The sequence below is a fragment of the Porites lutea genome, chromosome 7 (assembly GCF_958299795.1).
Source record: "Porites lutea chromosome 7, jaPorLute2.1, whole genome shotgun sequence".
In the NCBI taxonomy this organism is placed as follows: domain Eukaryota; kingdom Metazoa; phylum Cnidaria; class Anthozoa; order Scleractinia; family Poritidae; genus Porites; species Porites lutea.
This window is the reverse complement of record NC_133207.1, coordinates 29085375-29113132: the sequence shown is the minus strand read 5'-3', so window position 1 is coordinate 29113132 and position 27758 is coordinate 29085375. Positions and strand designations below refer to the sequence as shown.

Below are 27758 nucleotides of genomic sequence, written 5' to 3'. Positions count from 1 at the left end.
TAGCCCAGTTCCCACGGCCTTCTGGGATAGTTTCAACATGGCCGCTTTCGAGGAAGAAATTTCCGATGGAATATGTATTGATTGTCACGCTCATATATCGGCGAAAGAATTCCAAAAGGTAAAACCCTCCTTCACTGAAAGCATTCTAGTCAAAGTTAAAAATTTTAATGAGAAATTAAGACGTTTTCGGCTGCTTTTTGAAGGACATCGATGCAGTGCTTCAAGCGGCCAAAATGGTAAGTTTCTTATAATTATAAGCTGTGAAAAACCTCTTATACTAACTGGACTTACGTTTATTATTATTTTTTTTCAAAAACTGCAAAAACTGATGTTTTAATTTAAAAATTTGCCCCGAGATAACTAAGCAGTGCGTTCTGTGCTTTGTTCTATGAGTGTGCTCGCTTCCTGGTCCTAGCCTTCTGAATGCGCTTTTAATTTATGTTTGCACCCTTAACCCTTATTTAATATAGGAAATTAATGCTTCTTGAAATTAAATTCGCGTTCATTTTTGTAAACGTTAATTTCCGCTTGAGTGGAGCGTTATAATTCACAGTCCGCGACCTTAATTTTCATTATTTTGGCCCCAAATTCTCAGTATAGAAGGGGATGAATAGGCGAACGGATCGGCGGATTTTGCAAATATTTTTGCCCGGATTTCGGATTCAAAGCGAGATTTTAACGGATTTCCGGATCCTGCAACTGCAGCGGAATGCGGATTCATCTATTTTTTGGTCGCGGATTTTGGCCTCTGCTTGTAATACAAATATTTTTGCCCGGATTTCGGATTCAGGGTGAAAATTTAACGGCGGATTTGGTTAATAAATCATAACGGATCGGCGGATTTGCATACCCCTATTCACCCCCCTCAGTATACTTCTGAAGTTCTCGACACCAAAGGGACGGACCATTAGAAACACTTGTGGGGGCGGGGGGAGGGCGGGTGAAGTACAAAAAAATATTTATTGGCGCCTGGAAAAATTAAATGAAAAGAAATCATGTACGACAAGTAACCTTTACTCATGCACTGACGTGAAAAAATTCTTACGAGGGAAATGTTAAGGGAAAAAAATCATACGGCTCAAAAGTCCCCCACCCGCCCCACCCCCCCCCCCCCATAACTTTTCTAATAGTCTGTCCCTAAGGAAGAGGAATAATAATAATAATAGTCTTAATTCAATCAAAAGATAAAAATACATATCCTAAGTTACAGTGAAAAAGTATTAAAAGATACACGATAAAATACAATAGTAATATAAGATAGAATAATACTATACTAAATTATACTTAAAAATAAGTCTATTTAAAAATGTTTTCTTGTATCTCTCCGTTTTTATCTGAGGAAGGTGACACCTTCTCCTACGCAAATTATATTCTAATTGTTTATCTTTGGGAATGATCGCACCTAGCAGATGATTATTAATAGCTGTTTTGAAAGCGGATTTATCTTGCTGTTCTAAAAGATTAAAGATGCTAACTGTTTGAGAGGTAAAATGACGCTTATGGCACCTGTCTAAAAAACGGGGTATAACATTTAAATCAGAATCAGAAGCGCCATACACAGCGAGACCATATGTGAGAATGGGAAGAACTAGGGTTTTAAACAAGTGATCTATTTCCTTCTGGCTAAAGATTTCCTTTCGTAGAGTTCTGAGAATGTGAAGACACTTGTTAGCTTTTGTAAGCTTGAGTCTGACGTGCTCGCTAAATTTACAATTAGGCTGAAAAGTGAGTCCGAGCAATACAAGGCTATCACATTGAGAAATGTTATTGATGGGAGCGTACTGGAAGGAAGGAGTGTGTTATCAGAGTTGAGATCCACCAGCAAAAGTGAAACTGTGAAGAATCCTCGCAGTGGCCAGAGTTCTTCCCTTGACCCTCTTCGCAGGGGCACAGTGTGACATTTTGACGGTGTACGCACGGGAAACAACGTTTTAGGAGGGTCTTTGTTTGACTGCTCGCGCGTACTTGATTATACGCAAAAATACGGACTGTTTTGCAGTCTAGTTCCCAGAGAAAATTTGTAAATTTAGGGTCTCGGAAATGCCATTTCCCGCAGACATTTTCAGTAAATAAATGCCAAGGAAAATCAGTGCAATAGTTAGGTACAGTGTTACCGATAAAACGGTAAAACAGTGATGCCATGAAGGAGGTTACAAGCAAAGGCGAGACTTCTACCCTCAGCTTACCCTTCAAAAAGGCAAACTCTGTTACAACGCCATCAATATCATCTTCGGTTTATGGAATAATAAAAAGATAAAGGAAAATAATACTAACACTTAGACACCAATATAGTGCCAAACAAAATTAGCAGTCATCCCAATTCAATGATAAAAGTGCTTCAGCCAGGAAGAATATTTTAAAAGAATATTTTCCAGATCTCAGCTGCACGCACGGGCGTATGTGCGTATATGGACGCTACGCTGCTGCTTCGTATGTTTAGAGAAAGTACTGTACGGTGAACAAAGTCTCCATTTAAGATTATACGTTTAACTTTGTTCATGTTGTTTCTACAAGTTCTTTGTGAGCGTCGCGTTAATTTCCCTCATTTTGAATTGTTCCCCTATCTTTCGTGATAATTTTCTTTTTTTGAAAGTCGTTTTCTACTAAATTCGCGTTAATTTCCAATACCTTAATTTCATGGAGCGTTAATTTCGTTTAATAAGGTATGTTTTGGACTGATTTGTCTTGAATTTTTTCCCCGCAATAAAAGTTCTGAATTTTCAAAGACGGGTTCTTAGAAAAAGAAGAAGTACATCGTGCAGGATGTTATTCTTCTCGTGTAAGAATCTCACTTCAAAGAGGTGGTGTTGTTCTCAGTCCATCAACTAACTTACAAGACGTTACTAAAACGGCTTATAAAATGAAAAATAAATTCTAGTCTCAAGAGGTTTCAGTTGTTTTAGTATTGTAGCTTTTGACTTTATCGCAATAGTCTCTTTTGAGACTAGAATTTATTTTTCAAATTTCAATTCCAAGGTCAAGAATGAGCATTCAATCATGGGACTTTCCACGTTAGCGAAACGACTCATTGCGGAAATGACCGTAAATTAGCATGAAACCGATCAAATTTAGCTATAGCGCCCTTCTGCTCATTTTACTTCGATTTGAATCGAACCCGGCTTCATCAGACAGTTGGTCGCCCTTTCTCGCAGAAAACAGGTTCACGGTTCAGCGCATGCTCATTTATCAAAATGTTTTTATGCCGGAACATGCTGTATCGTCTATGCAAGCAAAATGATCATGTCATAATGTTGTCAAAGAACCAATCTGCACACTCCCCTGGCAGTCACTTGCACTTGATCAACTTGAGTATTTGCAAATAGCTGTTAATTAATCAACCATGGAATAAAACCTTCGGGTCAACAATAAATTCAACGTTGGTAGTGTTGGCATAATCCACTAATTTTTTCTACGATTTTAGTACTCCTCCATCCTACTTCATGTTACGCTGAAATACAATTCTACTTTGAAATACACTCTTGAGATCGCTGAGATACGTGTGAGTGGGATAATTAAGCGATAGAATTAATAATAAATTGGAAAGAAGTAATTTAATTAATGAGCATGCGCTTAACCGTGAACCTGTCCCTTTAACCATTGTTTTTACAATCAAAGGTGATAGTAAATTCCCTGATGGTTCGAAAAAGAGCCCAGCAAACCCTGTTAGAGACAAAGTAATGACTAAGTAAGAAAAGCATTAAAGTCCATATAAATACTCAAGCTACAAATAAGTGTACTCTGTGAACAGAGGTTTTTTTCTGGAATGGCTTTTAGCCTTTACGAGGTCGTTTGCATCGCTTGTCAGTCGTGTAGTTGGTTTATTTACACCCCCGGTACGTAAACAAACCAATTACTGTACGCAAACCAAACAGAATAGAGCCATTTATTTCATTTTTTCAGGTTTATTGGTCTAAAACTTTCTCTTAATAAAATATTCAAAAACAGACCAAATGGTAAGGTAGGAACGGGACCTGAAGTCCAGAGCAGGGCATCTCCCAAGTAGAACAGAAAAAGCCACCCTTGAAAAGAAAATCTTAAGCAATGCTTATGAAACTGATGTTGCCAGTGGCAACCACAATTACGCGCTAGACCCCATGACTAAGGTCTATTGGGGGTCAAAATCATTTGCTAGCTCATCATATTACAATGTTCCTTCTTCAACCTCGATGAAATGAGGACAGGTGATACATCTGTAGTTTGTGAGGACTGGTATGTGTGGGTGAAAGCATAAGGCAAACACAGGTTTGGTAGTGGCGAAATCGGCATCGAAGCAATAAACTTATTTAACAAAAACCAAATGTTAAAAGCCATGCCAGAAAGAAACCTCAGCTCGAGTAAAGCACATGCCTGGTTTAACCAGCGTTTCAATGGTCAGCGGTGTTGATGAACTGCTCGATAGCGAGGCAAAATGTTCTAATTATATCTGTCGAGATATAAATAGACTACGAGTAGTCTCCCATTTTTCCTCAGGGATAGTAAAGCGAACGAAACGCGAGCGCTCGTGAAAATCACCCCACGCGAGAATAGTCTAAGATATAAAAACCCCTGTTAGAGTGCAACATAGCTTTCAGAGAAATCATTGGAGCGTAAATCCGTAACTAGAAAACCCTTCAAAATCCAGATGTGAAATTATTTTGGAATTTCGATGAAGACTACATTGATATTTCCGAAATTACCGCTGCTCTAAAAGCATACAAATAGAACTTGACTAACTTGAGTTGCTTCATTCAACCTCACTTAGGCCTAGGCCAAACTTTCAGTTCATGAAATGTTTGACGTCTAGCTCAGTGAATCTGAATCGGTATGGATCGTCCAACACGTTCTATCCGTCTACTTCCGACGGATACTGAGAACGTGTGAAGATCCTCACCGAGACAAACGTCGATATTCAAACGCGACGGACTCAACTAAAAAATTAAAAATTTTCATGATAATGTGTACTTGTACTAGTTTAGCCTCGTTCGGGAAAAAAGTTGTTAAAATTGGTTTTTGGTCTGATTCAGTTGATTGGTTCGACACGTCCTAGGTTCGATGTCTGACCCAAAAGACGATCTTAACTTAATTTAGGTCGACCCAAATTAGACTTAAGGTGGCTCGACTGGATTTCTGGGGGTTGATACCTCCCAACTTTGAGCATTAACTACGTCGACATGAGTAAAGATATGGAAAAAAGATTACCACAACTGTATTATATAAAGATGAAAATTTCTTATGATCTGGGTTTTATTGCAATCGGAGTTGCCATGGCAACGTAATGACGCCATTACGTTTTTCATTTATCTTTGTGTTTCTCCGTTCCAGGAGTTTTTTGAAGAAATCGCTTTAGGGAGTATGTACCTGCTATAATTGCCTCCTTTATGGCGTAGTTTAAACAAATTCTATGAGAGCGTTTTCGAAATATTTTGAAATGTAGTTTTAAGAATAATAAAAACAGTGAAATAGCATGCTAGCCACACAATTCGCTAATATTTTAAGAAAATGGTAAGCTTAAGTTTTTGTAAATATTAATTGTTTTTGTTGTAATATTTTAGTGTGGCTGTTCCGCGCCCAGAACAGCAAATGCCATTTGCGGACAAGTCTTTTTGTGTCATGTATTTACAAATTGGTCTTTCAAATAAAATTGAAGTAAAATGGTTAGTTGAAATTGAAATTGAAGTTGAAGTTCGACAACGAATTTCACGGTGAGATAGAAGTAGCCACCGGTTTGGATTTCCAGGAGAACTAATTTTAAAGCCGGCTTATTTAGATCTGCTTAATTTTATAGCGCGAACTTTGCAAACAACTTAAGCGGGAACTAGCTATGCGTGACTCCTGTACAACTGAGATCCCCCAGTTCGAACAATTCTTCATCCCTTAGAAATGTTCAAAACAAACGTGTCAATTCTTTGTCTCAGTATATTAATCAAGCATCTATATCTCTTGCTGCCCTTGAAGTGAAGTGTGCCTGATAATTAACAATTATTGGACGAGGTTGAGCAAAATATCGTGATTTGTCTGTGGCGGGCAGATCAATTCGGCTTCGGCAAATAATTGATCTGCGAGACACTGACAAATCACGATATTTTGCGATAACCGAGTTCAAGAATTGTTTTATCATTCGATCACCGAATTTGTTTTTTTTTTAATGAATAAAAGAAGCAATCTGCCATTTTCACGCAAGAGCGATTGCAATTCAAAGTAGACAGACTGCAAATTATAGTAGTTGCTAAAAAATATATCTACGTGTCCCAACTGTTCATCAGTAGGATGCCTAAAATGCGTGCATTTCCACAATTGGTTTCGGCTCCATTAGGAGAAAAGCGCGGTTTCCTTTACGCATGTGCAGAATATTATTTGCAGCCAAACACAGTTGGACGGCATTGCGCATGAGCAGACCATTATTTGTAGGCAGATATTTGTAGGTAACGTGGTGGGCTGTCGACCAATGAAAAGAAAGAAAATTTGCTTCGAATGATAATTGTATTGCCCCCCCCCCCCCCCCCTATTCATTTGCTTATTTTCTTATTTTCGAGAAAACCTTGTAAATCACCAGGCCTTAGCTACGGGTTTTACCCAGTTTAATAAACCATGGGTCTTTTGACCAATCATAACGCACGTATATACTATCTTAAGTCACTTTTCGCATAAAGAGCAATAGCTAAATTGACAATGATTTATTAAACTCAGCTCAGTTTTACATGACATAAAGGCTAAATTTACATAGGCATCTAAACACTGCTCAACTACGGAATAAAAGAAAAATTGTAACAACAAAATAGAGAGCGAGTTGGGATCATCCAAGTAGCAAAGGCTAATCTATTGGATGACCCCTGCAATAAAATACAATTACAGACAGAATTAAGAATATATCATTTTGCATAAAAAGTATTTCTTCATGTGCTAATGCATATAATTAATTAGAATAACAACTCAGGATATAGTTCATTTACAGATTTAGGGAAATTTGAAATTATAATTTTTTGTTAAACTAAGTTTATTGCTTCGTTGCATATTTCACCAAGCGTCACTTATTCCACCAAAACTAGGTTGGGATAACCTGCGAGTATCTTGGACCCGCACTTCATGTTTGCCTTTCGTCCTAGATGAATCTCCTCCAATCGAAAGCTAAGCTTGCTTAGTAAGGACTGACTTTGGCTTATCATGTTGTCTCGGAAAACTTGTAAGGTGTTTTTATACGTATATATATCATCTCTTCTAATTTTCTGCTTTGCATTCAATGTCTATTTCCTTTACAAGTTCCATGTTAAACATCCTAACCAAGCCAATTTCAATTGCCTAGATAATAACGTTACAAATGCTTTCACCGGTACATACCAGTGCTTACAAACTATGGATGTATCACCTCGTTTCATCGAGGTTGAAAAGGGAACATTGCTCTACTCTGCGTGGTTTGATGATCGAAGTGCTCAAAACTATATCCAGATTTTGTTAATGACTTCACGCAGAAAACAACCGCCGTCTCTTCTATGTCGTTACCAAAATGAGGAGAATTGTACTATTTCCACAAGAGCTGTCACCCCGTATCATGAAATCAACGGACGATATAGTAACAAACGTTATGGCCTCTTCGTGGCGTCTTGCGTTCTCCCGAAAGATTTGGTCAGCATACCAAATTTTGTGAACATCACGATCAACTTGTTCCCTGAAGCAGCTAGTAATTGTATTGTTTTGCCGGTGGGTAACTCAAGAAAGATGAAATCGGGCAAGAGAGATTACGGAATTTGCATCGCCCCGTTATTTGGAAATATTCGAGTCGACGATTTAGTTGAGTTTTTAGAACTTTCGCAATTATTAGGGGCATCATATTTTACATTTTATGACTTTGAAATCGCTGACAATGTGCGCAAAGTACTTAAATATTACGAAAGCAAAGGATTAGTAGAAGTTCTTTCTTGGAAATTACCCTCGTATATCACTGGCGAAGACGTTCATTACTTTGGGCAAATTTTTGCCATGCAAGACTGCTTGTTCCGATCAATAAATCATCTCAACTTCGTGGCTTTCAATGATTTAGACGAGTTTATTGTTCCGCTTCAGCACGACAACATGCCTTCTTTACTTCACAGTATTCACAAATTAAACTATTGTGGGCATTGTTTTCGAAGCGCAAAATTTCCTCGTGTAGAAAGCGAGAATGAAGCTCCGTTTCGGCTTTCCACTCAAACCGTTTTTCATCGTTTATTAAAAGCTGATATGACACACACTAAATGCGTTGACGATCCACAAAGAGTTTTTGAACACGGAGTACATCTGATCATGGAGCCACTAAAAGGCTACAAACCTAACGACGTGAGCTGGAACGAAGCCAGAGTTTTCCATTACAGAAACTGCCGAGCACCATTTAACTTGGCCGCCGATATGGAAGTAGACACGACCATGCAGAAATATGGCGAGCGATTGATAAAAAATGTGATTTTGCGCGTCGTTGACTCTAAGGTTACTTTTCACTGAGTCTTCCTTTTGTAATTTAGGGTAAGTTAACACTATACCGAATTACCCCGGGGGGGGGGGGGGGCACTCCCATATGAAACAGACGGGGATGCTTGTCGGACATTTTGAATTTAACCCCTAAAGGAGACTATCGGGGCGTGGCTTAAGCAAATTTTGACCCCTAAAAGAGACCGCTTAAAAACACATAAATACGACATGCAATGAGTTTTAATGATATAAAGACATAATCATGGAATGCTTTTATCTAAAAGTAGTTTTTAAAAGCATTGTCATAAATCTCAAGTTCTTCACGGAACCCTAAACGAGACCTTGGCGGCGGCTTAAAATATTGGCGCTTTGCCCGGAACACCCTAAGTGAGACCAAAATCCAAAATTTACACCCCTGAGCGAGACGACGACCATCCCCGTCTGTTTCATATGGGAGTTCCCCCCTCCCCCCCCCCCCCCCCCTACGGGCGAATTACTTTTGCTCAGCCTCGAAAGTCATACCGAAAAGGACTTTTCTGCACACCCAAAAACGGTTGTGGCGGCGCGATTTCTGTCAGGAAGCGAAGCTGCACTGTGTTGATCTCTAAAGTGGAAAGTCACAGGTCAGATAGGTGTTCATACCATACCAGATACTGTGCCAAAAGCTAGCCGGTACAATGTGAACGTAGCCTTGAGATTTTAGATAATGGTGAATGTGTAGTTCCAGAAAATATCCACCCCCCCCCCTCCTCCCCTCACGTAGGGCACTTTTGCTTTAGGCCTTTATATTTGTGTGAAAAATGCGACAGATGATTTTTTCTGCGATAAAATGCGAAAAATCTTTTCATTCCTGTTAATACGGTGTCTAATAATCTCAAGGACGTTCTTAGTTAATAATTAACCATAGAGGCGATACCTTATACCACTGACTACACGAATAATGTCATCTGCGAAAGAACCAGTTACATTCAAACTAAACACCACGTGAACCCACATTACTTCATTTCAGTTAGAACATGTTACAAGAAGACTTAGAACACGACTAAATTACGATGAATCAGGTGAAATAAAGCAACAGCCAGATAGCCAGAAGTTTATTCATGAGCCGAAGAAAACTATCGCGTAAGCCGTGGAAAACGCATTCAGCCGACCGTAGATAAAAGATGATCAATGCAAACAATAATACTTGTTTTGAAACACCGATATATAACAGTAAAATAACTGATAGCTTGCTCAACAGAGAAGCTGTTATTTATAAATAACTTACCAATCTTACCAAGACCCCCTGAAAAAAAAAGCTCTGTAAGCGACCCCCCACTCCCTCGGAAATTGCCTCTTTTTGGACCCTTTTCCCCTCGAAATTCCGTTGCCCTCCGTGGGGTAGGAGAGGTGGGGGGGGGGGGGGAGGATATGGATATTTTCTGGAACTACACAGTGGTGGAAAATAAATCGTCTTTGATGCTATCGCTGGTTTGCACGTGACATCACGGCGACAATATTGGTTGTCAAAAAGAAAACCACTTCTCTCATTTTCGTGTAAATTCTTCGAGAAAGCTTCCTATTGTACTGACCATCAATATGACCGCCTTGTCACGCGGTTGCAAACTATGAATTCAAAATCGTCCAATTTTGTGAACCCTGTTGCGGTGGAATAATAATTTGGGCCTCGTCCACAGAGAGTGTTTTTTTAAGACGCAGAGAGACTAGCCCCCAAGCTGAATTGGCCACCCTGTTGAAATAAAGTTTTCCTTTACTTTCCTTTAATTTTTTTCCTCACTTACTTTCCGTCTACGCATATGCGATAAAAAAAGTCACCGAAAACGCAACTTTTCAAAAATCCTCTTCAGAGAGGGTCGCGCTAAGTAGGCTCTATTACGTGAGGTTGGTGTCAAATCTGTTGAAACGGGTATTGACACTGAGGCCCCGTCCACACGTATCCGTTTTTATTTGAAAACGGAGATGTTTTTATCCCGTTTGCCCTACCGTTCACACGTATCCGGTTAAAAACGCCTCACTTTCCAAAGCGCTCACCAGAGGGGAGATTATTTAAAACGCTGGCTTCTCGTTTACATGTTGTCGGACGAAAACGAAGGTTTTTGAATAGGATGATGTCATACGTCATGTGCTAATAGCATTACGTATGCTTCTGATGCTTTGTGAGGGATGCAATCGTATTTCCATCGTTTTATATATATAAGTGTTTTATCATTTTCGTGTGGATTGGCGAAAACGACTCGAAAAGTCGTAGGTTTGACGTCTGATCCAACAGACGATCTTAACTTACCCCAATTCGCGCCCTCAAATTAGACTTCAGTTCGTCTCATGAAAAGTTCGACGTTTAGCCTACGCCGTGATGAAACTTGTAATGTTATGTTAAATTATGCATATTAACAAAACTTGCAGAAATAATTATGAAAGTCTCTTTTTGTAAATGTAGTAAATATTAATTGTTTTCGTTGTTTTAGTGTGGCTGTTCCGCCCAGAATAGCAAATGCTATTTGTGGACCAGTTTCTTTGTTTCATGTATTGACAAATGTTCTTTCAAATAAAATTGAAGTTGAAATTTTGAAATTGAAGTTGAAGTTCGACAACGAATTAAACGGTCAGGTAGAAGTGGCCACCCGTTCGAATTTCCGGGACAAGTAATTCTAATGCCTTCTCATTCTTATATCAAAGCCGATTGCCAATCGCGCTATTTTTAGATCTGCTAAATTTTATAGCGCGTTATACTACGACATGAAAAATTACTGCAATTTGATTGGCTTAGAGCAGTGGTATTTCAGCTTAATTGAAATACCTACATGTGAAAATTACAAACCTTTTGCGTGTAGTATAAACAAATAATAGCATGACTTGTACGTGATATTTGGCATAAATACCACTCGTGATATTTCAAAATTGTCTCAAATTTCTCTCGCCTAACAATCTCGAAATATCACTCGTGGTATTTATGCCAAATATCACTACAAATCATGCTATTACCTATACAAATTCGCAAACAACTTCAGCGGGAACTAGCTATGCGTGACTGCTGTACAACTGAGATCCCCCAGTTCAAACAATTCTGCATCCCTGAGAAATGTTCAAAACAATCGTGTCAATTCTTTGTGTTGTCTCTTTCTTCTTTGTTACTCAGTTCAAATTCAGTGTCCAATATCAGCATATTAAAAAAGCGTTGTTGCTTAATGTATTAGATCTGCTGTTAATATTAATCCTTCCATTTGAAAAATTTATTTCTCAAAATGAAAATTACACAGGTCTATCAAACAAGAGCTGGGCTTTCAGAAAATTGATTTTTCACACCTAAGGTGTGTTTTCCGATTTATATCGCAGGCTCAAAAATTGAATAATTCTGGCTTCACCTCCATAGCTAGGAATATAAAAAAAATTGGAACTGACTTATACTTAGATTGTTCATTTACTTTTAAATTCCCGGCAGTTGCAAACAATGTTTCCCGAGATATAGTGGTGGAATTTTTTATTAATACTCTGCGACTTCTGGCTACCTCCGAAAATTCCAAAATATTCCCTTTTTGCCGGGGAATTTGATGCGTTTTCCTTAACATTTTGTGAATAAACCTGGCACGTTTCTGCGCGATATTTTAAATCCTCATGTTTTTGCATTTTTCAGTGCGGTCTAACGCAGTCGCCCAATCGCCCAGTTAATTTTTGTCGCACCCAGGGGCCCATCTTGAATTCTTACGAGTAAACCGCCGTTCTGAATGTTTGTTGTGACACTGACGGAACGTGGCGAGAAGCGAAAATTCTCGTTTAAACTCGCTGTGACGTCATCAAACTATAAAGTCAAAATAGCGAGGTTTTATGAATTCTTATTTACACTAGGTTGAAGAAAAACAAAAAACAAATCTTTGTACAAGTTTCCATTCCCATAGCATGTTTCATTTCGGAAATACAACAATTTTCACAGTGCGTGAGACCAAAATAGAAATGCTGTCTCGTTGAAAAAGTCTCTCCTCTTGATTTTCAGCAGTATAACCATCTCAAGTACTAGAAGATATGTTTATGCGTACGTATGCTAGTTTTCGAGTGAAAAGAAAGAGAAAAAGCGAACTCCAGATGTTTTTGTTTATTTCGGGCGGCCATATTGGCGTCCCCCCACACGGCTACAAAGGTGCGCGAAACGTTTCGGCAAATAACTCAGAAACTGTGGGCCACAAAGACCGGAGACCTGGACAAATTGTTTATATATTAGTATTTTATAACATTTCATTTTCTTGGTTTCTTCCACTGGACGATTTCATGCCTCAGCAACACCGTAATTTGCATATGCGGCCTTACCTGTCATGTGTCTAGAAGGCTCAGAAACATGGTACTTTATTTAGGGAAGCAGAATGTAAGCGAATTTTGCTACAATTTGCCTTAGGTTACTTAAAACTCATTAGCCTGCGACGTCCCCAGCGGCGAGGAGCGTGGAGAAACGGTTGTTTTCGCAGGTTAAAAACTCATGACGCGTTATCGCGTGTCGGGTTGTGAAAATTGTAACATTTCTTTCTGTCAGCAAGGGAAAGTATCGCGTTGGATTTAATATTTCCAGACAAAATAGTGCTCTTAAGATCTTTAGGCTTCATTTTCTCGGCTTCTATTTAACGAAAATGCTAAATTTTTGAAATTTGAGTTCAGGTTATAGGTTTATTTCAAATAAGCGATTATAACTTAATTGCAATTCCTTTTGTATAATATGTAAATCTGTATGAAGTGTGCATGACCAATCAGAACCGAGAACGCACGCGCTAACTTAAGTCACTTTTCTCATAAAAAACAATAGCTACATTCCATATGCAGATTAAGTGAAATTTTGAAATTACAAAATAATTTCAGTTTTGTTTACTTATTCCACCAAAACTATGTTGGGATAGCCTGCGAGTATCTTGGACCCGCACTTGTTTGCCTTGTCGTCACGCAACGCTCCTCCCAAGCTGCATGTGTAGCAGACAGCAGATCGAAACAGCTAAGCTTGCTTAGTAAGGACTGACTTTGGCTTATGATGATGTCTTGGAAACCTTGGAAGGTGTTTTGCTACCTAGTATCGTCTCTTCTAATTTGTGGCTTTGCATTCAATGTGTATTTCCTTTACAATTTCAAAGGTACAGCTGAAGTTACCGTAAGCCCTGTTTCGCAAACTACAGTAAGCCCTGAAGTTAAACATCCTAACGAAGCCAATTTTCATTGCCCAGAGAATAACGTTACAAATGCTTTCACCGGTACACACCAGTGCTCACAAACTATGGATGTATCACCTCGTTTCATCGAGGTTGAAAAGGGAACATTGCTCTACTCTGCGTGGTTTGATGATCGAAGTGCTCAAAACTATATCCAGATTTTGTTAATGACTTCACGCAGAAAACAACCGCCGTCTCTTCTATGTCGTTACCAAAATGAGAAGAATTGTACTATTTCCTCAAGAGCTGTCACCCCGTATCATGAAATCAACGGACGATATAGTAACAAACGATATGGCCTCTTCGTGGCGTCTTGCGTTCTCCCGAAAGATTTGGCCAGCATACCAAATTTTGTGAACATTTCGATCAACTTGTTCTCGGAAGCAGCTAATGATAATTGTATTGTTTTGCCGGTGGGTAACACAAGAAAGAAGAAATCGGGAAAGAAAGATTACGGAATTTGCATCGCCCCGTTATTTGGAAATATTCGAGTCGACGATTTAGTAGAGTTTTTAGAACTTTCGCAATTATTAGGGGCATCATATTTTACATTTTATGACTTTGAAATCGCTGACAATGTGCGCAAAGTACTTAAATATTACGAAAGCAAAGGATTAGTAGAAGTTCTTTCTTGGAAATTACCCTCGTATATCACTGGCGAAGACGTTCATTACTTTGGGCAAATTTTTGCCATGCAAGACTGCTTGTTCCGATCAATAAATCATCTCAACTTCGTGGCTTTCAATGATTTAGACGAGTTTATTGTTCCGCTTCAGCACGAAAACATGCCTTCTTTACTTCACAGTATTCACAAATTAAACTATTGCGGGCATTGTTTTCGAAGCGCAAAATTTCCTCGTGTAGAAAGCGAGAATGAAGCTTCGTTTCGGCTTTCCACTCAAACCGTTCTTCGTCGTTTATCAAAAGCTGATATGACACACACTAAATGCGTTGACGATCCACAAAGAGTTTTTGAACACGGAGTACATCTGATCATGGAGCCACTAAAAGGCTACAAACCTAACGACGTGAGCTGGAACGAAGCGAGAGTTTTCCATTACAAAAGCTGCCAAGCACCATGTAACGCGGCCGCCGACATGGAAGTAGATACGACTATGCAGAAATATGGCGAGCGATTGATAAAAAACTGTGATTTCTCGCGTCGGTCATATTAAGGTTACTTTTCACTAAGTCTTCTTCTCGTGATCTTGGCTAAGTTCCCACTAGGCTTAGATATATTATGCCGACATTATTTTGGGCATAATACTGTAGACCGGGGGGGGGGGACTCCGCATATTAAGGGGGTGTGAATGGTCGTCGGAAATTTTGATTAAAAAGTTGGTGGCCCAAGATTTTTTTGACCCGTAAAAGAGACCATGTTAAAACAGAGACAATATATACATTTTTATATTTTTTCGCGTGCAACCCTAAACCCTAAACGAGACCTTCACGGCTAAATATGATGGCGTTTTGCCCAGAACACCCTGAGTGAGACCAAAATCAGAAATTTACACCCCTAAGCGAGATGACGAGCATCCCTAACCCTTTCATATGTAGAGTTGCCCCAGGGCTGTAGATCGTTTTCACAGTCACGCAACCAAAAAAATAAATTGTTAACTGTCTAGTGAAGAAACCAAGAAATGAAATGAAATGTTATAAAAGACCAATATGTAAACAATTTGTCCAAGTCTTAGGTCTTTGTGGCCCACAGTTTCTGAGTTGTTTTATAAATGGTAAACAACCTCTGTAGTGGAGAGTCACATGTCGGATAGGTGTTCATACTATACCAGTCAGGATACTGTGGGAAAAACTGTGGAGTATAATGTGAACGTAGCCTTGAGCTTTGAGATACTTGTAAATGGTGGAAAAGTAATCGTCTTTGATGTTATCACTGGTTTGCATGTGATGTCAGAGTGAAAATGTTGGTGGTCAAGAAGAAAACCATAAATTTTCTCTCATTTTCTTGTAACTCCTTCGAGAAAACCTATTGTACTGACCACCAACATGAACACCTTGTCACCCAGTTGCAAACTAAGAATTGAAAATTGTCCAATTTTTTGAACCCTGTTGCGGTGGAATGAATCAATATGATAAAATCTGTACTTTTATCTTATGCATATCTAAGTTAAGTCTAGCGTTGTAATTTTTTAATTTTTATAATTTCATGTATAAATAAAAAAAAGTTGTTGACAGAAGTTAAAAATGTTTAAAACTGTTTTATTGTTAACGGTTACATATAAGCTTAATTAAGGACATGGAAATTAAGAATATTATTTCAGTTAAAAATTGAAAGGTGCAAAATCCTGAAACTACAGAAAGGGTGTACAAAATTTAAAGATTCATGCTATGTTTCTAGGCTGGTGTGAGGGTCATTGTTGGTGTAACAGAATTTAAGGCAGAGTTCAGTGGAATGCTTGATCTTCATAAAAGGTTTGTATGCAAGGAGTTTAATATAGCTGCACATATTCTAAATCTAAATTGATTATTCAAGAAGTGGATTATCCATCACTGTGGTGAAAATGAATTTTGGGCTGAATGGAAAGCACAGCCCTCAGGTACCAGAATTAGGATTAGCCATTATTGAAAAAAAACACAGCTCAACCTTTTGCGTTGTCCTTAATAAATTGTTTATTGTAACTAGTCAGAATTTTTGTATCAAATTTCAGGTACCCAGATTTCATTGCTCCATGCCTTGGTGTTCATCCGGTCCAAAGCCTGACCCCTGATCGTAGTGCTACTCTACAAGTATGTTGACAGTGGACTTTTTGGTACAGTGGAACCTGTCCTTATATCCTCCTTGAGGCCCTGAACTTTAAAACGTCTCCTGTCGGTGTTTATAAATGCTTGTCGCTTATTGTAGGCTTTGCCATCACTGTCAGAATTTACCCTGGCAGGGCCTCCTCCTTAGCCACTTTTTTGGCCCAGCAAAATGGCCATACATTTTCTTATCAAAAAACCCCTGATCATTAATACGGTCACCTATCAATACGTCCAACAGCCACATTTCAAAATCCCAAACAGTAGAATCTTTAGTAATTACACCCCTTTAAAAAGGCCACTTGTGCAAAATTTCAAAAATTAATATGACTGTGATGTGGCATTGACTTAGTAAGCTGAGCTTGTTTTTGTACTGTTGTTAGACTATATTCACTTACAATGCATTTGTGGCGGTCTAAAAGCGGATTTTTAAAAGTGTTTTATTTCCTGAAGGTCAGAGCTAGTTTCAAGAAGTAACAGAAACAATGGTGTAGAGGAGCTTAATTCTCTTGGAAGTCTTGTGAACATTAACAAACATATTTTATGAATAATACATAGAGGATATTACACGGTGGTGCGAAGATATGAATTTTATTTTCGAGTGGCAAAACAATATTTTACGAATGAGCGCAGGGGGTGAGTAAAATATTGTTTTTGCCACGAGAAAATAAAATTCATATCTTCAAGCCGCCATGTAATGTTCTTTTTACTATATAGACAAAAGACCGATAAAATAATAGAAGGAAATGACCGAAATTACATCATCAATAAACTCATGAGTGAGATTATGGAAAATAAACCACTCGGGTCCCAGATGTAGTTTTTATGAATTTTACGAGTGGTATATTTTCCAGTAAAACACTCGTGTCTATATAATAAAATGTATTATCCCCATCAATTCTTGTACAAAAAAGTCCTATTTTATTTTACATATAAGATGAACAGATTTGTTCCTCTTTCAGGATTCAGTTCCAAGAGAATTTTGTCAAATTTAACAAGTTGGAAAGATATCTGGATGAAGTTTAATCATAATAATAATAATAATAATTTATGAACTTATTGTGCACAGCTTAACATGAAAATGATCAGCTGCGCATTACAACTGCATTACTTTAAAAGAAACAAATAAAAGATAATGCATTAAAAAGTAAAAAATAAAAAGAATATAAGAACTGAATATAAAATTGCTCACAAAATATATATATAAATTTACCTTATCTCGGAAATTTCTCAGTATTGTAGCTGTTAATATTAGTTTTACAAGAAAATTATTTATAGAGCTCCGGTCCCCACTAATTTTCTTGTAAAACTAATATTGCCTCTGTTAAACTAAAATGATAGGATCTTGAAGGTGTTGAAGAGTTCATCAGAAAGAATCATGAGGAGCTGGTTGCTATTGGAGAGGTAAGAATAGTTGAAGAGAGCAAAGATATTTTTTAAGCTAGATTTTAAAGCACTTGGTCTCAAGGCTTGACTATTTTAATGTGCTGTATATAGGTCACCTGATTTGGCTAGGAGGCAGGGTGGCTGAGTGGTTAGCTTGCCGGACTTGTAATTTGGAGGTCCCGAGTTCAAGCCCTTCTCTGACTGCTAGCTGGATTTGTTCACGGTAGTCCCGAGTTCAAATCCTCAACTATGATTGTAAATAGCCAGCTGGGATTCTTAAACACTGTTAAGTTCAATTTGAATTATTTCTTTCAGGCATTTGTTTGGCCCCCTAGCATTAGTGCTGAGGGTAAATAATGAAATTATTATTATTATTATTATTATTATTATTATTAGGATCATCATGTGACTGAAAGTAGAGTCCGACATTTGACCATTGAAGATGCTGATATCTTGGTTAACACTACATTTCGATTATGTTTCCAGGGTGTAAGGAAAAGTACCTTTTTTCCTACAGGAAAATGTAATTTGTATTTGACCTCACCTATTACAGGATTTTAAGCTATTGTGACAGCCACACTCATGCCATTTGGTGCTAAGAAGCTCTGCAAGCAGTAGCTGAGCATCATTGAACATCATGATTTATGATTTATTTTGGCTGTTTTGAATAATTCTTTCTCTGTCACAAGGTTGGCTTAGATTTTACTCCAAGATTTATTCAGAAGGAAGAAGATAAGGAAATTCAAAGGGAGGTCTTCAGCAAGCAGGTGTGCAATTGCTTTTTGATAGGCTGTTTGTTGGGTGTAAATTTTTTTGGGTTCTTTTACAACTCCTGACTATTATCTTTAGCTTCCATATTAATTTGACTGTGAGTATCACATTTTTTATTTAATTTTATTTTACTTAATTTTTCTGAGACAGTATTAAAATCTTTAAGTAGTTATGTAGCATTATTTTAAATCAGTATTGACATTAACATCTGTTATTTGCAGATTAAACTGGCTCTGGAACTTGACCTTCCATTGTAAGTTTGCATCTAAAAGATATTATTCATTGTGTATAGAAGTACTCAAAACGTATAATAATTTAAACATTAATGACTTCATGAGGTGCACAATTTGGTTTTCTATGTTCCAATGAACTAAAGATTGTATCATGATGTGGTAGTATTAATAAAATAATAGTTAATTAGCATGGTGGTGGCAGGGGGGGGGGGGGGGAGGAGGTGGTGGCCTGGCCTTACTCTTGTAAGAAATAAGAACAGAGCTTCTTGTAGGAAAATTAAAGCCATTTAATACTAGCTGGCTGTTTATTTTATAGTTGAGGTGCGGCAAGATGTTATAGTTTAAGTTTTATGCGGGATATTCTTTTTGTGTCATTCTACCTTAATTCCAGGGTTTTAAATTTGATAATTTGATTTCGATCAGTTGTTCCAACACATCATCCTATAACATTACCGGTATTTTGACCTGTTTTATAATTGCTGCACAACTCTGTAATTATTATTACTTCTTATAATTGGTTTACTGATGTCGATACTGGTAGGAATGTCCACTCCAGATCAGCAGGAAGGCATGTCATTGAAATGCTGCAGCAGCATGGTATGAACTGACATTTCATTTCATTTTTCATTGAAGTGGAATTATAAAAAAATATTGAAGAAAAAAATTTTATTTTAAGTAAACTTAAATGATTGTTAAGGTTTCACATATCATTCAGATGCTTCGTTCTGTCAGAGTAGTTAAGAACTTCTCTGAGATTACCCAGGGGCACCCTACTTCAAAGCAGTTTAACCGGATTTTTGTATGTTTGATCTCAGTTCATTTACCTGTAAGACTGGTACCAGTATCTAAAAGAACAACTTACTTATTGTCGTAACTGTTCATTAGTAGGATTTGTCATTTTTTTTAGTTTGATACCGAGGGGAACTATAGCTCCCATTTGAAAAGGATGGACATGCTTGTTAACTATCTGTCTGTCATCCTGTGTGTCTGTCTGTCATCAGTCATCTGCTATCTCATCTATCCAATCTATATTTCTATCTGTCTGTCTGTATAATTATCTATCTACCTTAAAAAGTAATGATAAGCACCTCCATCATTTTTATTGAGGGAGTTTACCCTGCAGACATCAGAACTGGAGCCTATAAAAATTTTATCCCTTAATTCATCCTTAAAGCGTCCGTTTCAAGATAATGAAATTTCCATGAAAATAAGTTCATGGGATTTTAATGATGTTTGAAAAACCCATTAACCCTTTAAGCCCCAATATCCACATACAAATTCTCCAAACTGATCTCTATACATTTCCTTCATGGATGGGTTGAGATAATTTGATAAAAGATGAAAGCGTTGTCTCTTAGGTGATCATTTTATTAATTCTCATAACCTAATCTATTGACATTGTATGGATATTGTTAGGAGAAAATTGATGTTGGTCACTATTGGGACTTAAAGGGTTAATTCAATGGTAAGTTTTTTCATGGTGTCTCAATTCATGGTTTTTTAATGGTTTGCAAAATATATGGCCCATGAAGATTCCAGGGATGTGAAAATATTCATGGCCCTAAAAACAAAAAATCACAACCTTTCATGGTATTTTAATGACTTGAGAAAGTAAACTCCCATTTATTTCTCTCGCTTTTTCATGGTGTTGGAAAGGCACATGCATACCTAGCCTGCATTGCAGCTGGCCCACGCAATCGTCTAAACCATTTGTATACAGAAGGTTTAGAGCGTCTGGGATGCAGGGAAATGCATACCATGTATATCCCATGAAATTCCCATGAATTTTAAATGAATTAAAATTGAATTTACTTGATTTGAGTGACCTTATTTATCTCTTCTTACTGTCTTGTACACATGATATCATACTAGCTATCATTCCCCATTATATCCCTTCTAGTAATTTGCTTGACTCACCAAATCAGACTAGAGGTTGTCAACTGTGTTTTGGAATTCCAATTCCAATTTACAGTGATTCATTATTGAGGACATATATTTTTCACGGTATGCTACATTTGTTTTATCTCATCCAAGTTATTGACTACAAAGTGAGTTCCAACTGTCTGCACCAATGCTTCAGAATTTTTTTTCTCCACACTATCGACACCCTTTGCAATTGCCTTAGGCCACGTGAAGCAATTATTCTTCTTTTTGGACAGAAAGTCCACTACTTCAATTTGCTCATCACCACTTCTGAGGGAGATAATGGTTCCAATACAAAAACGGTTGTTGTAAGCTTGCTGCCACCCAGTGACCCACATTTGGCTTGTAAAAGAGCTTTAAACAGGAGACATCCTGAGGCCACAATTTTGAGAACGTACATAGTTTACCAAGGTGGTGATGATCACTTCTAGCAATGCAGTCAACAATATTTTAGTTCTCGTTTTAAATCCCTAGAAATTCGCAGAAATTCCAGTTCTAATTTGACTGGAATTTCATTGCATCTTGAAGTTTTCTGTCCTTATTATCGGTAAGATCTAACCTCAAACTTTGATCTCCAGCTTCATACTAGTTTGTACGTGTCGAAAGCACGACCAGCAGGAACATACCTTTCTCCAGGTTTATCTTCCACAATCCAGCTGACTTATAGTTCTCGAACATGACCAGAGGTACGCTTCATGTGAACATCAAGACAAATGAACAATTTGCCTTTGAAATAACGTCAATTTTGGGTGCAAAATACATATGTACAAGTCGGAAAGTCCGCGTGAATTTCAACTGAACTTCATTTCACTCTTTTCTATTGGTTAAAAAGGCGCACGTGACGATGAAAGTCACTTGGTGGGAGACTGGTAACCAGTAGACGCAAACAAGGCGCAACCCTCGCACCCGTCGCACCCGTCATATTTGGCTGGAGATCAAAGTTATCTAGCAAATTCCTAGCTTGTTACAAATGTGACCGACCAAACTTGGCTTTGTTTGCTTGCTTAATAAAGAAGGCGGAGTTGCTTAAACTTAAAAATAACCGCAGCTCAACTCAAAAGCACTGCGGAGTGCTCTTGAGCTGAGCTAGATAGACAATTGACCAATCAGGACAAGTATTGTTTGACAGCTTGATCTTTCCTTTATTTTGGCACGTTAACAAGTGCATGCAGACCGTTGAGCATCGTGAGTTTATTTCTGTTCAAAATATGTCAAGCTCAAGGACTCTGTCTCCATTTTTTTCAATTCGGTTCTTTATTTCACACTATATAAGATATTTACACAAGTTTACGTCGGTAGGAAATTAAAGTAGCTGACAAATAATAATTAACTTTTAAAAAGACATTAAGTTCGTTTGTGTACAGTGTCCAAAGCAGCAAGAGCTTTCTTGTTGGACGCCATCATGTTCAGATAATTGGCAGCAGTATTTGAGAGTTAAACCTCAAGGACTTCGTCAACTCCATCTCCCATTCGGTTTAGCGAGGTGCAGAGACAGTTGACAAATTCATTCACCGGAACGAGCTATCCACCACCTTTGGCGCCTCAGGTTGCTTTTCCAAGACCATCACCAGGGGCGGATCCAGGATTTTTTTTAGGAGGGGGTGCACTCGTCTCTTGCTCTACTTCAACACCAATAAACCACATAGTTTTTTTTTTTTGCAGAATACCAGTTGTATTGGAAAACCGCAGGTCATCTCAGGGGGGGGGGGGGGGGGGGGGGTGCGCACCCCCTGCACCCTCCCACTAGATCCGCCCCTGATCACCTGGTGTCGTTGAAGGAACACCTGTCGCCGTATTCTTCGCAGAGCCCTTTTTCTTTGCTCGCATGCGCGTAAAGTGCGAAAAAAGGTAAAGAAAAACAGGAGCACTGAGCATTTGTACATGTCGAAGTGTGTGTTTTATAAATAAGCAAGCTCTTGTTCTTTCAATGTGACCAGATCCCGCTTGCTCAAATCCCTAGCACATGCTTAGGTTTGCTTGTCTGACGTCACAAGCAAGCGTGCTTCAGAGTGATTTCAAGCGCGAGTGTGACCGAGGGGTTTGTCTTGGGAATATCAAGACCAGCGCTTACTACCCTTGTTGGTCAAAAGCTTTTTAAGGTTCCTGGTTAAAAAATCACACAAATGTCTCAAAATTGACGTAGCGATCGTTGCAATCGCTGAGGCACATGTACACGTAGTTTTATGTACATTCATTCAGTATTTCGGATTGCTAGGTCATTTAGATTATTGCTGGACCTCTTTCATCAATCGCAGCTATGGAATCAAAGCTTTATACACTAAAAAACATCTCTGATAAGCTGTGTTATAAGTTCAGCACTTTTCCATCTTGTATTTCATGTTTGATAATGGTCTTGAAATAAGAACCAAAATATTACGTTTATTTATTTCGTGTCAATTCTTGCCTATACTCACATTTTAAGTTGACAAGATGTTTTTCGGAGCTGTTTTTGTATTATAAGCTGTGTTGTAATGTGTTGTTTGTCACCAGGAAAATCAATGGGCGAATGGACTTTTAGGCGAAATAGCCACAATGCAAAGTGTCGATTAATAAGGTCATTTCCAAACGAAGTCGTCAACTTTGAAAACCCCTTGCCATGCTTCGTACATACCACATGTTTTTTTTGTAAAGTTAGCTCAATGAACAGTGATCTCAACTAATTACAAGAAACTTTAAACTGTATTTTATGGTTTTCTTATCCTGGTATTGTTTTTTATATCGCAATGTTTGAGTTTCAAACACTTTTCAAGAATTCTCTTGAAAAAAAGAATGGTCGTTATTTTGAGGTTTTGATCAAAGTTTTAACATTCAAAGCATGTAGAGAACAAGTTTTGGACTCAGTAAGTTCTTTGGGGTCTTCTACAAATTCTAGTTATATATTTTCTCAAAAATTTCCTTGCTTGCCTTTTTCTTGTTGAACTCCAGCTGAATTTTGGTACTGATGTAACATGACAATTTTTCCCATTTTTTTACTACTGTAATTGAGTCTGAGTTATTCCAGACTCATTGTCATTAATTCCAAGACTCAATTCTCTACTTGCTTAATTTATTTGGAATTAGTCCTAGGAATTCTCAGTTACTGTATGAAGCCATTCCCAGAAATTCCAAGCTTTTAAATTGTTCCTAATTTGAATGGCTTAATTTATTTGGAATTAGTTCTTGGAATTCTTAGTTACTGTATGAAGCCATTCCCAGAAAAACCAAGCTTTTAAGTTGTTCCTAATTTGAATGTTTTGGAATTACTGGGAATTCCTAATTCCCAGTTGTGTGTTAAACCATTCCTAGAAATTCCAAGTTTTTAATTTCTTCGTAATTTGCATGACTTGAAATTACTGAGGATTTAACAATTCTAATGGGATTTAACTTTATTTCTCCAATGATGATTCATGGGAATTTCATGGCCCGTGAATATCAAATTTGGAATGTTTATGAATTTAATGGGCCAAGAAACATATTTAATGACCTATGAAATTCAACTTTTTGGTGACCAAAAATTTTCATGGCCGGGAAAAACGTTGTTCATGGGTTGTGTAAAACACAGTTCTATAATTCATGGAAAATGTATGCCGCTGAACCAAGGCCATGAAATTGACAATTGCAAAAATTCATGACCATGAAAAACGATTCATGGGTTTTTCCTGAACATTTCATGGGATTTTCATTAAACTCATGTTGGTAGTGAGAGAAGTTGTCGTAAAATATTACTGCTCATTACGCATGCAGGAATGCGATTTGAATTTGACAATAGTATGGGAACAAGTAATGGCTTCATTTTTTTTGAAAAATCAATTCAATAAAAGAATCTTGTGGGGTACGCCTGGCCTGCCTTGACTGTAACCCACCTGATTTAAATAGTGTTGCGTAGCAGATTTATTGAAATTCTTATTATTCATCCAGCTTTATATCACATTCATAATTGCCTTTATTTTGCACCCTCTTTAATAGGAGCCAAGAATGTTCTGTTGCATGCATTTGACGGAAAGCCCTCTAATGCTCTCAAGGGAGTTGAAGCAGGATATTATTTCTCTATCCCACCTTCCATAGTCCGATCTCCTCAGGTAAGATTTTTTATTCATGTTGATATATTCTTTTGTGTGCATCTATATGATACCTGGATCTTTGAAAACGTTTCTCTAAAGTATACGTTATAAAAACTAAGAATACAAGCTCCATTTTTTTTCTTGTCCTTCCCTTCTCTTTCTGTCTTTTATCCCTCTCCTTTTCCTTCTTTCGTTTGATTTTCTGGCTCGTCAGACCTCGAAAACCCGTGTTTAGTTCTATTCTAGTTTTATTTTAGCCTTATTCTGGTCAATTTTTTCCAGTGTTCTCAAACCCTTTAGCCTGGGTCCCCAAATGATGGGAGCAGGACCCTCTTTTTGTCGCTTTTAATTTAGAAGAGTGTGAATTGCAGACGTTGGTTTCGAGGTTGGAACATCGTTATTGTTACCCATGCAGGTATTGGTTGGGGCTATGCAAAATACAATTGGTTGTGTAAAACACACACAACATTGATGACAACATTTCTCACAATAAAAATCTTTCTTGCTCTTTTAATGGCTCTCTGTCTTAGAATTTGGAACCTTTTGGAGTCTTATTAATATTGAGCCACCGCCAGATTGGTGTCTTTTAGAGGTTAAGTTCCTATTTTCCAATGAGCCCCACTCCCCTCCCCCACTGTCACACAGGACCCTGCCCCTTGCCTCCCGGTCCATTACCTTCTACGGTATGCCGTATCCTTAGTAATGATGTTTTTATGTTTTGTTTTAGAAAGAGAAACTTGTGAAAAACGTCCCTCTTTCAAATCTTCTTCTGGAAACAGATTCACCCGCTTTAGCTGCTGAGAAACAGGTTATAACTGGCTGAAGAATTAATAACTGCAACCATACAATCTCCTGGGGTACTCTTGAGAATTCTTGGTGGGGGTGTGCTGCCCGGTTCTTCAAATCCTGACTCTATTTCAGACCAAAAAATGTCATTTTTTAGACCCATTTTCATACCTGGCCTCTAAGAAACTATTACATCATTACTTAGATTAGAACAGCAACAAAAAGAGATTTCTTAAAATCTATTTCAAATTCGCGTATTTCTCTTTCTTTCTCTTTTTCTTTCTCTATCATTTCGTTCATACACTCCCGTAGTTCCCTCAAAAACCATGCCCGATTCCAGACCAAAATAGGTAAAGAGTATACCTGTTTTCGAACCAAAACGGCCCAAAAACCACAGCCTTTTGGACGGTACGTACCTATATGGCCTATGTAAGGGAGTACCACCCCCCGCGACAAATCTTAGCATATTCTGTGGTGAGAGGAGATTGAAGTGTATTGTATTAGATGAGATCCGATCCTTCAGGTCTGGCGGAAGTATATAATATTAATTTCGCCATTTCTTATGGATTTTGAACTACAGAATGCGACGATAGTTCTAAGTAAATTTGTCGGAAGCTATATAGAACACGTTTGCCTTTGGTGATCGTTTATTTCGTCGGCTCCACCTTTCCTTGGAACCCTAATCGTTTTTATTTCCTTTTCTTTATAGACAAGAAATGAACCCAAGAATATCCACATCTCCTGTGAAGCAATTGCTAGAATCAAAGGAACTTCAGTACAGACAGTTTATGACGAGACTACGAAAAATGCATTGAAGCTTTTCCCAAAACTTCAGAGATTTCTTAGAAAGTGATTTCACTTTTGTACACCAAGATTTATCTTATTTATGACTACACCGGAACCCCGCTATACCGCCATAACTGTAAAGACCACAGCACTTTTTCTGGTTTGATAAAGTTCGAAAACCCATACATTTCGATGCGTTTAGGCCTTACGTCCACACTAATACGCTGAGCGTTTTCATCAAAAACGCATCAATTTGAAAACGCTCTTGAAAGTGGATCAAAACGAAAGCGCATACATATCGTATTAGTGGACGGTCGAAAAAGCATCAAAATAAAAACAATGACCGGCAATATCGCAGGCGCGTGTGTTTGTAGCATGTGCATAGAACACAACTTGCGTCACAAAGTGCAATTCTATCGTTTTCGAACGTTTTAGTGTGAACAGTCAAAAACGCATCTAAACGGTAGTGTGGACGCGATCGATCGATGCGTTTTCGATGACAACGAAAAATCATACGGCTATTACGTTTTCCCGCCAATGCGCTCGTACTACTCAGTATTGAGAAAATCCCGTCCTCGTCGGTCATCCTCGTCTAAGAATCCAAAAGTCTCTATTACGACCTACTACCAGCTGTTGGAACCCCCAATTGTTTCCTTATATAGATATTAATGCACCTTTCTATTGTTTTGAATAGCGCCGAAATCCTTGTTCTGCACCCGCACCTGTGTACCAGGATTCGAGTACGCGCCTTGATTGGCCTGTTAAAAAAGCCGTTCAGTGTCGATTTGCCAATCAAGATGAAAGAAAAATTGAAACGCTGTTTCGGTACCTCGTTGAGTCTGTTGGTTCCCAGAACACGAATCTCAGCGCTTCTTCGCAGACGTTACTAACCGACGTTAAATTACGTCTGCGACGCAGGCTACTTTGCTCCTCGGCCTCGCTCTACGCGCTCGGTCATTATTTTTGAGTGGCCCTCGCAAGTCGTGCTCAGGCATTATCACGACATACGATCAGACGGATGCATTGTATGACCCACTGTCAGGGAGAAAAACTTTAACTTTAATAAGTTTTCAGTTATAAAAATACAAGGAAATAATTATGTTTAAGAAAACTAGGGAAAACCTCAAACAGAATTTAGCAATCCCTCACTAGGAGGTCACCATAACTAAAGGAAACTTTTCACAATTTTAATTGAAATAATTAAGAGGATGTTTTTACAAATGTATAATTAAATAATAGAAAAATGTCAATAAAAAATAAAATAATTACTTAAATAATATTCTCCTGACTGTACAAATAAGATTTAAGCGCTGATTTGAATTTATCTGAAAACTCAAGCCTTCGCAAGTTCAGAGGTAGGCTGTTCTATTTCTTCATAATCAATATGAAAGACTGTGAAAGACCAATACTATTTGTTGAAAGTTTTTGTAGTGATTGCAGCGCAACATCGCGGCAAATGGCTATTGTTCTCGCGACAT

At 38.0% G+C, this 27758-nt stretch overlaps 2 protein-coding genes across 3 annotated transcripts; both read left to right on the top strand.

Moving 5' to 3' along the window:
* The first annotated feature begins 186 nt into the window (after positions 1 to 186).
* On the top strand, positions 187 to 27474 carry LOC140942946 (putative deoxyribonuclease TATDN3). Of its 2 annotated transcripts, XM_073391966.1 has the most exons (10): positions 187 to 236; positions 15955 to 16028; positions 16265 to 16343; positions 17697 to 17759; positions 18431 to 18508; positions 18734 to 18765; positions 19287 to 19342; positions 24614 to 24726; positions 25436 to 25516; positions 26204 to 27473. In XM_073391966.1, the coding sequence occupies exons 1-10, from the start codon at positions 234 to 236 to the stop codon at positions 26345 to 26347; spliced, it is 723 nt and encodes a 240-aa protein (XP_073248067.1). In that variant the 5' UTR covers positions 187 to 233; the 3' UTR covers positions 26348 to 27473. The 2 variants fall into 2 exon arrangements, with proteins under 2 accessions (XP_073248067.1, XP_073248068.1); XM_073391967.1 differs by lacking the exons at positions 187 to 236; positions 15955 to 16028 and having other exon boundaries at positions 16280 to 16366; positions 26204 to 27474.
* Positions 13427 to 14867, top strand: LOC140943341 (beta-1,4-galactosyltransferase galt-1-like). Its single transcript, XM_073392423.1, has one exon. It carries the CDS (start codon positions 13427 to 13429, stop codon positions 14771 to 14773), a length of 1347 nt encoding a protein of 448 aa, XP_073248524.1. The 3' UTR covers positions 14774 to 14867.
* Positions 27475 to 27758: the final 284 nt, after the last annotated feature.